The sequence below is a fragment of the Venustampulla echinocandica genome (assembly GCF_003357145.1).
Source record: "Venustampulla echinocandica strain BP 5553 chromosome Unknown scaffold_0, whole genome shotgun sequence".
In the NCBI taxonomy this organism is placed as follows: Eukaryota; Fungi; Ascomycota; class Leotiomycetes; order Helotiales; family Pleuroascaceae; genus Venustampulla; species Venustampulla echinocandica.
The window spans coordinates 859271-868919 of record NW_022474205.1 but is presented as its reverse complement, the minus strand read 5'-3'; the positions used below and the strand labels follow the sequence as shown (position 1 = coordinate 868919).

General features: G+C 44.3%; 4 protein-coding genes across 4 annotated transcripts; 1 reads left to right on the top strand and 3 right to left on the bottom strand.

Annotated features, from left to right (window-relative positions):
• Positions 1–532: 532 nt before the first annotated feature.
• BP5553_00266 (NAD(P)-binding Rossmann-fold containing protein) lies at positions 533–1553 on the bottom strand (the record flags this gene model as incomplete). Its single annotated transcript, XM_032008889.1, has 5 exons — positions 533–622; positions 688–768; positions 823–930; positions 987–1178; positions 1281–1553. 5 exons carry the CDS (start codon positions 1551–1553, stop codon positions 533–535), a joined length of 744 nt encoding a protein of 247 aa, XP_031872943.1.
• Positions 1554–1975: 422 nt separating this feature from the next.
• On the top strand, positions 1976–3369 carry BP5553_00265 (Uncharacterized protein; the record flags this gene model as incomplete). The annotated part of the gene is made up of 2 exons (XM_032008888.1): positions 1976–2153; positions 2207–3369. The coding sequence occupies 2 exons, from the start codon at positions 1976–1978 to the stop codon at positions 3367–3369; spliced, it is 1341 nt and encodes a 446-aa protein (XP_031872942.1).
• A 1629-nt stretch (positions 3370–4998) lies between these two features.
• BP5553_00264 (p-loop containing nucleoside triphosphate hydrolase) lies at positions 4999–6201 on the bottom strand (the record flags this gene model as incomplete). Its single annotated transcript, XM_032008887.1, has 3 exons — positions 4999–5532; positions 5597–5702; positions 6068–6201. 3 exons carry the CDS (start codon positions 6199–6201, stop codon positions 4999–5001), a joined length of 774 nt encoding a protein of 257 aa, XP_031872941.1.
• A 703-nt stretch (positions 6202–6904) lies between these two features.
• BP5553_00263 (uncharacterized protein) lies at positions 6905–8257 on the bottom strand (the record flags this gene model as incomplete). Its single annotated transcript, XM_032008886.1, has 5 exons — positions 6905–7400; positions 7448–7824; positions 7874–7944; positions 7997–8033; positions 8081–8257. The coding sequence occupies 5 exons, from the start codon at positions 8255–8257 to the stop codon at positions 6905–6907; spliced, it is 1158 nt and encodes a 385-aa protein (XP_031872940.1).
• Positions 8258–9649: the final 1392 nt, after the last annotated feature.

Genomic DNA, 9649 nt, shown 5'->3' with positions numbered 1-9649 from the left:
GTTGACTTGGAGTATGCGGTAGAAGTAACGGTACCTACTTGCTCCGCAAATCCTATGGTCTCTACCATCATGCCACGAAAAATACAATATTATATTTACCCAAGAGATGCCTCTCGGACCTTCCGTAGACGATGGCTTCTCCTTTGCGCAGCATCCTACGTAATGTTATGCCCCGAATCAGTCAATGTCGCAAATGTCGAGTAAAGCACCGTGAAATCAAGCAGCAAGAAGTCACCGATAATATGGCTTGTTACTCTGTCGTCGTGGCCCTTCACTTCACCCCCAACTTAGCAATCAACTCGCATTTTTAATAAGATATTCCGATAATATTTTCCTTAGGGATGTAAATTGGTATGTCTCACGATTCAGAATTAAAGTCTTGAGCAGTTGAAGAAAACCACAACAAGGTGGGAAAATACCCTTGAGGCAAGTAAACTTAGCCTATATCGGAAGAAATTCTTTTTCACCTAACTGGATAGCGTATACTTAATGTTCAGTCCGACCACAACTCGAATAACGTCGTCAAAATAACTTATCCAAGCGCTCTTCCACCATCAATAACCGTATTTGTACCAGTCTGAGAGGAACTATTCGCTAAGCACACGATCTGCCTAGCAACATCCTGATCACACCAATACCGTTAGCAACCCCGCCAAATATGTGAACTATGAAAATCCTAAAGCATACCTCAACAATGGCAACTCTCTTTAGAAGACTTCGTTCTGTGGTTTGATCAATTTTATCTTGTGGGAATTGAAGACCCCACTCCTGCCCCCAATGTTAGTATCCACTGATAAGACACGTATGTATAAATATACGCACTGTGAGTAACAAGCCCGGCGAGACAGAATTAACCCGAATCTTGGGGGCCGCTGCCATAGCGAGTGCTTTAGCCAGGTGTATCTGCGCAGCTTTGGTCACAGAATATGCCTTTCGTATATGTCAGCTATTCAGAAAGTGTCAAGATTTGAAAGGCTGCAACAGACTATAGAACTTCCACTTGGCATCACACCCGCGAGAGAAGCAGTGGTAATAAAAGAGCCTTCTGTGTTTTCCAAATGCTTCCTTGCCGCATGGAAGAGGAAGAGATGTGATTTGACGTTCATGTTGAAGCACTTATCCCAGTCACCTTCTTCCATGTTATCGTCGAGATCGAGGAAGTTTCTTAATTTAGTCCACTGCGTATCTCAGTGGGTGATTAGATATCAACGATGCAAGAAATTTAAGGGTGGTATCCTCACCCCATGATTCGAAACTACTAAATCCAACCTTCCCATTACCTCCACAGCTTCCTCAACAAGTCGAACAAGCTCAGCCTTCTGTGAAACATCGGCTTTAATGGCATGGAAACGCGGGTTCTGTCTCTCATTCCCAGTAGAGACTGGTTGAAGGGTTTCTAATTCCTTAATGAGAGATAGTGCTTTCTGATCACTGGAGTTGTAGTTTATGATAACTCGGACACCGCTTGATGCTAGGACTCGTGCGGTTTCGGCGCCGAGGCCTGCAGAGCTGGCTGTGATGAGAGCCACAGAGTTGTGATTTAGGAGTGCCATATTGAAAGAAGGATTAGATTAAAAGAAACCCTGGCTCTGTAATTCTTTGGCCTCATATGAAGGTGTAAGTGTATATAATCAAACGTGGGGTTCGAGTCGCCGTGATTTTGGATTGCGGTGGGGTAGCTCGTCCCGAGGTACGGTAATTCTCGGAGTCAAAAATATGCCTCTCTATACACCATTCTCGAGCTCAGAATCTTCTTTTCTATTTCAGCAATGCTAGTGTCTAGTTTTTCTAACCTAATAATAGAGGAATTTGGAGTTGTGTTGTAGGTTGGAGATCAGTGGGTTGGCAGTGTTAGTTCTACGGGGATGTGGATTTATCATAGAGGGGCAAAACTTTCCCCGCGAAGTATGCTAATGCTAAAATATTATGTCCAAAACAACATACCTGCCCGCCACGCAGAAACCATTTGAATGCGATGGAGGAAGATCGCGCGCAAGTTGATCTTGGGGCTGCTGTAGACGTCGAGGAAAAGTTGGACGAAGCTGCAGCACAAAGGCAGCCAAAGAAGCGCTTTGTTGGACGGAGGCAAGCTGCAGAAGCCGCTTCCAAGAATGGACCAAACTCTTCTGTGGAAGATAGTGGCGCAATTCAAGGTTTGCTGCCTCGTGAATGCATTTATATCGCAGTAATATTTACACACCTTTAGTTTCGACACCGAGGAGAACCCCGCGGACTCTAAATCAAGTCCCTCTTGAAATCCTCAACGATTCGGACCTCAACGCTGCCATTGCTTTGCTTCCGCCGAATTACTCTTTCGAGATCCACAAGACGATCCATCGAATACGAACAAATGGCTCGAAGAAAGTCGCCCTTCAGATGCCAGAGGGCCTTCTTCTTTTCGCGACGACCATATCCGATATCATTACACAATTTTGCCCTGGTGTCGAAACACTCATTATGGGAGATGTCACATACGGTGCATGCTGCATAGATGATTACACGGCACGGGCTCTTGGATGCGATCTCCTGGTGCATTATGCACATTCCTGCCTGATACCGGTGGATGTTACAAAGATTAAGACACTATACGTGTTCGTGGATATCAGTATTGATACGACGCACCTGCTAGCCACACTAGAGAAGAACTTCCCTTCCGGAAAGACAATGGCTGTAGTTGGAACTATTCAGTTTAATGCTACTCTACACGGTATTCGAGCACCCCTTGAGAAGGCTGGGTACAATATCTTAGTTCCTCAAATCACGCCGTTGAGCAAGGGAGAAATTCTAGGATGCACTTCACCACGATTATCGACCGAGGGCGTTGATATGATTCTATATCTTGGAGACGGGAGGTTTCACCTGGAGAGCGCTATGATCCATAACCCCTCTATTCCAGCATACCGCTACGACCCATATTCTCGAAAGCTTACGCGAGAGACATATGACCATAAGGAAATGCATACCTTGCGAAGAGAAGCCATCACATCGGCGAAATCAGCAAAGAAATGGGGTCTGATTTTGGGATCCCTTGGCCGGCAGGGTAATCCGCACACCATGGCTATGATAGAGGAGAAACTCGAGGCCCAAGGAATTCCATATATCAATTTATTACTAAGTGAGATATTTCCTGGAAAGCTGGCAATGATGGATGATGTCGAGTGCTGGGTTCAGGTGGCTTGTCCTCGATTGAGTATTGACTGGGGTTATGCCTTCCCTCGCCCGTTGCTAACACCATATGAAGCACTGATTGTGCTGGGGGCAAAGGAGGACTGGGGAAAGGCAAACGGTGGCGTCTACCCTATGGATTATTATGGAAAAGAAGGTCTTGGGAGGGCAAAATCAATGAATACGATTCCTGTCAAGAGCTGAGGCTCTGTATTGAATCATTCGAATACCTTTAGATATCGCTTATGCGAAAGAGAGAGTAACTTCCACCTGATTGGCGGTGCAAGTATTTCTCTGGAGATGGAACAGTTCTGTCTACCACGAAGATAAAGGCACGCTGGATTTGCCATCAGAGAGTCCATTGTATACCACAGGTTGCGGCTGACTGCTTTCAATTGCCTCCGCGAGAAAATATCGCCCCGCCAGGTTTACACCCCAACAGACGCTGCTGGCTAATTAGGATTATCTGCCACAATCATGGTTTGGGGGACGACGACGCTAGTACCGATAACCCTAATTAGCTCCCTATGAGCTTAGTATAAGGATTGAAATGTGGATAGATATTTTGACAGATTGGATAATGATCCGACACGTCACGACAGAACCTCGTCTCACAGTAAGCAGAAAAATAAAATACACAACTCGTGTGAATTACGCTTAGTTAATAACAAGTCCTCAACCATTACCGCTAAGGAAAATTCTGAAATGTGTTTCACTATGCCGTAGGGGCATCTAATAATAGTAATATCTTAACCGGTTTGGAAGGGTGATATATAAATCTGATAGCTGTGCTGAACATGAAAGAAGTTCCTTTGAGAAATTGTTGCATACGAGATTTTCTCGCTAGAACAAAGGACTCGTTGGCGTTGATGTCGCCGGAACAATGACGCTTTGGCTAGCTAAGCAATGGCTTTGTTTAAAACCATGGGGTGTGTCGTGAAAACAGCAGCGGGAGTAGAGAGTCAAATTGCCCCGACCGCTCTCTGCAAGTATCATCAGTATCATCAATCGTTGAAGAGAAATAGTAGAATCCCTTTGGAATATTCATTTGAGATATTATACTTGTGATATCTTATCTGAATATCTACAAAATCCCGCTTCAAGCTGTTTCTTAAACAGAATTGTTCAAAATGTGTGAACCTGTCACTGAAATCCACGCATGTGGACACACAACACATCACATCTGCATAGCTTCGTATAGGCCCCGGGCCACTCATCTTTGCAGATACGATATCCCACTCCGCGATTCCTTGAAGGACGAGCCAAACTTCTGCTTGGATTGTAGAGTGCAATGCGGGGCCACACCGGCCACTCGCAAGAAGGGAATTAAATCGCTGACTAGCAGTGCTAAGAACACATTGGGCACGGTAAAGTCCTGGTGGCCTAGTGATAAGAAGCATAACCGTGCTAGTGGACCGGAAACGGAGGGTTACACACTGATGGCTCCTACTACGAGCGGCGTAAATACGTGGGACTTTTGGGATTTTGTTGGAATCTTGGCAATTTTTGAAATTTTTGATAACTAGATCAGCGTTAGAGATAATGTACATTATATTGTTAGAAGTTTGGAAAAGGAAAAGTTTCTTTTCTGTATCGCCCTTTGGTTGGGATGCAACTGGAGAAGCCTCCGATGGATACAAGAAATAGTTGTTTAAACGAGCGCTTGCAGCTGACATAATTTGCAATGTAAAGGAGGATAAATGTTAGAGAGTAATAATCAAAAATGATGCTCCCAAAGCGAATGAATGACGTGGAGCAATATAATATATGAAATTGATTAAACTGATGTGGTAGGTGTACCTGAAAACCAAAAATAGCCCAAACTGTAGATTATCATATACGAGCCGCCACTAACGGTAGCTGCTGCATTATCAATTCGACCGCCCACTCTAATGTCATTGTCAGCTCCTCATCACACGGCCCCGGCTGGCTGTGGATGTTTCGCTCCCTTAGCACCTCATCCTTTAACTTCCCCTCAACATCCCCATTCTCAAACATCCACTTGTGATCTTCCACGTAGTTTGGCCACACAATCTTATCGACATATCCAGGGGGATCCGCCCAGAAACCCTCGAGCGTGACATAGCCACTCCGTGCTTCTCGTCGAGCCTTTGCTTTTGCATAACTTGCGCGTAAGAAAAGCTTGATGTCAATCTGTGATTGTATTGGTGCCATGGGCTCCGAGTAAAGGAGAAATCCATCAAAAATACAGAGCCTCCTGCCGTCAGGCACCGAATCAAAAATTCCGTGGCCGGGATTTCCGGGTTCCATCCAACCCTTGACTTTGGCTTTCAGTGATTCGATTTTTGCGTCTGGGACAGGACATTTGCCGACCGAATTTTGATCTTCCTTTGAGTCTAGATCTGGCTATTGAAAGGTCAGTAAACTAGTGAAAGTGTGATGTCCGAAGAGGTATTGGGGTGTGTCTGACTGGAAATGTGCCATGTTGACTGATATGATCGAGGGATTTGACGATGTCTGGAATTGAGAGGGATTCCGCGCAGTCCCAGTCGAGGACGTCATCCTTCTTCGGTATCCTGGAACAGGTTAGCTCTAGGCCAATATTTCCATGGGGCAAAGGAAAATAATGAAGACAGCAAATCAGACGACACGTGGTATTATGTGGAATATAAGGCTGTGCAATATCCTATCTTCGACGAAGGGTCCATGGGCTTTTCATGGTCAAGTGCCTGAATGGGATTTAGGTTATCTAGGCACCCAACAGCCCTAGAACCATAGACAGTAGCCTATTTGGGACATCTGGGAGCCTTATATCCCTTGCAACTCGAACGGTGGCTGGTACACGGTGGTGAAATAACTCCCATTGCACAGAATCAGATGTTGATATATGCTCTTCCACCTTTAGATAAAGAATCGCCATGTGACGACCTTTAGTACTTACTCTGTATCAGCCTTATAGAAATCATCCTCGTGGAGAACAAAGGCGTTGGGAAATATGTCCCGAAGCAGTCGGCTTAGAGTCGTCTTCCCGCTGGACGAACACCCGCTGATTCCAACCACCACAGCTTTGGCCATACTGTTATCAATATCTTTACGTATGTGTGTTTACGTTCGATATAAATTCAGTGCGGTACGATGAGAATTGAATTCTGAGAGTTGGAGTGTGATAATAGAAGAATGCAAGTATCACAATTCGCAAGGCTAACTGCAATCAATTAGTGGCCGACTAGGGCTGCGTGGCCAAGCCAAGCACCTACCATAGATCTGCCAAGCAGATCCGCCGCTAAGCCCCGAGCTCGGTGTCCGGGGTTGATGGTTCGACAGTACTAATGAGGGTTTTCTAGCGTGTTTGTTTGTGGTTTTGTACTTAAAAGGAACACGGATTAGAGAGATTGCGCAATTAATAAAAGAGGAATACTACTAAAGAAGGGGTAGCATAGTAGTAAGAGAAGCCGTAGACTAACAGTTCGAGCCGTTTTGTCGATTCTAACAGGCCATCTCACATCCAAATCTCGACAGCATTATTTTCTATTTCTTTCTTTAGACCTAAGCAGTGGCCACTCTAACCTAAGCTGTGCCCTGAAACCAGCTGGACCCATATGTACTACAATAGCTAAAATAGTACAAAGTCTTCGTCGAAGACTGGCCAATAACCAACGATGGAATTGAACGTCAAACAACCATTGATTATCTCAGATCTCGAAGTCTCTTTCAAGAAACAAAAAAGAACCGAGCACAACTACATGATGCGTGATTTCCTGCAATAAAATAACTATAATCAACTATTCATATACGACTCCACATTTATCGTTTTCGTAACCGTGATACCCTTCGCCGGTAGAGACTGCCCCACAGTTTCCTCCTTTGTCTGCTTGGCGAATGCAAGGTTTTCGATGCCATTTACGTTCCCATCCGGGACGAAGTCAAGCGCGGCACCCTCTAGTCCGTGGTGATTGTCTCCTAGCCTTGTGAATTTATGGGCGCCATCCGTGTGCCTGGCATGATATTTTACAGGAAGGAGTTTACTCGGACGGTCACGAGTGTGGGAACCGAGTGGGTAATCCTGTGAACTTTGAGTATGCGAAGCCCAGCCGAGCTTAGGTCGGAGGCGATGCAAAAGAGGCTTAAGGAGTAGTAGGCATGCGTTTACCATGCCTAGGTTGGGCTCCAAGGTGAGGAATATTGCGTTGATAGCGATCCAGTAAGTCGAGTCGTGGGGGTTTTGGATAAGAGAAAATGTAAAAACGATGCGAAGGATCGTTATCACACAAATTCTGTTTTTAATTAGCAGAGTTTGGGTAAACATATCACAAAACCTTACATTATACCAAGGCCAAATATGGCCATCAAAACTAGCCTCTTTGGCCTAGGCATCTTTAACTTCCATACCAATGGCATGGGCATAATGACAATCATCAAATCCGTAACCAGGTTGAGAAAGGCTACAAGTAGAATGCCGAGGGTTTGATTTCCACAGACGCCACCCTCAATTGTCTTGTCCCACTGAAAAGCGAAAGGCCGGCAAATAGCAAGACACTGAATAATGTTTCCCACAGCAAGCATTATGACTATCACTATGACTGTATCTGCAAGAATCCGAAATTTTCTCAGTGCGAATATATTTTTATACACCAAGAGAATCGAGACTTTTGTCGCAGTGTTCGCCATGGTCCAGAGCGATTCAGCTGCGGGAAGGAGCTAGTTTTTGTCAGCGTTTGGAAAGCATTTGGGTTAACCAATATCGGACCTGAAGCGTTAGAATGACACTGTCGGTTGAAACATGTTTTTGGTGTTGACCGAGTCCACCAAATCCGACGACTGTTATATATTAAATTCCGTCTTGAGTACCCGCAAGAACTGTAGAACTCACAGATGATAATTGTGATAGTCAGGCCGAGGGAAAAGAACTTAAATAATCAGCATTTCATACTTCTATAGGAGACAGGAATCTTACCCAGCCTAGAAATAATAGCCAGTCTTGAAGGGCCAAAGGGGTGCCTTTCATCCCTCGCACCCACACACGAAGAGCGATCGCAATAGCAGCCAAGATGAGGGAAAATATACTGAAGAAAAGTAGGGCAATTCCGGTGGCATCGCCAGCTCCATTCGGAGGAATTCTCGTATAACTCATTGGTACATTAATGCTTTTGTTAGAGGAAAAAAGGAACAGAAACCCATCAATTCAACAGAATGATTTTGAAAGCTTGAAATTTTTGCCCGATTAACCTATATTGCTCAGTTAATCGAAAGGTCAGTCGAGGCGCATAGAATACGATGGTCGGCACTTCACATGAAATCATCAAAATGGAACAAAGGACTGGATCGTGGATAGAAGATCGCAAACTCTAATTCTCTGTAAGCGGCAGGTGGTTTCGCACAACATTGATGGAGACGTTTCTAAATCGGCCACGGATAAATCGGTCCGACCGGTGTATCAATAGGGTTGAACAGATATATCTGTTCCCTCCAAGTCTTGAGAAGCAACGTGCAAACCCTAGCTATCGTTGCGACGGTACTTGAGCATGTTTGTCTCATCGGAAAGGATTGTGCTGGGGGGGTCGGAAAAGAAATAACCGTTGGTGAATGGTTGGTCGTTGAACCCTTTTTAAATGCGAGTTACGTAGTACAACATGCTGTTGTAATTTTGTGCGCCCTTGCCACATGCGGCATCGAGACCCTTCTACTTCGTATATGAAGCTTCTAGGGACCCCCGTTTTTGAAACCGATGTGATTATACGCCGCCTCCGCGCAGGTATTGCTGCTAGGCACCGTTGTAATTTGTAGCAGTTGCGATTCTTTAACCGATGCAAATACTTATCCGTTGTACTCGAGTACGGAGGAGTATATCCGATGCAATAGGGTGCATTCCCCCCCCCCCTCCCATATTGCGCCTGCCAAAATGCACTTCCCACTAGGTAAGTAATAGTCGGTTCTCTTCCTACTTCGCTTCGCTTATATCAGCGAAGGCAAGTGTTATATCTACCTAGATAGGCTTATAAAATATGATTACTTTAAGAAATCGTGATATAGGGGCTTTTCTAATTAAGATATGTTTAAAACTAGAGTTATATTTAAGTGTACTTTTATTATCTTTCACTTTACTATTACTATACTAGTATTTATATAAGTAATCTATAAATATAAATATAGATTTAATAACTTTACTATTTGTCTTAGTAATTGATTATGTTGTATAAAAATTTAAGCCGTATAGATTACATATAAACCTCTAAGTTTTGTTTGTCTATTATTTTCTTGATTTATTCTCTGAGTTTCTCTCGTAATCAAAGGCTCCTTTCTCGTAACGAGACTAGCCAGTGGGCCACTTAGACAGACTAGATGCTATAGGGGAGTAGAGGAACTTGTCGGAAGTCTGCTCAAGGATTGAATGGCAGATTCTATCCCAGAGCAAGAAAATAGATTTAGCTTCACGCTGCAATTCTAATTAGTGTTGGATCACAAAAATGCGGAAGCCGATGTCGATGTGTAGGATTCGGATGACATGTTGGAAAGTGAAGGGATG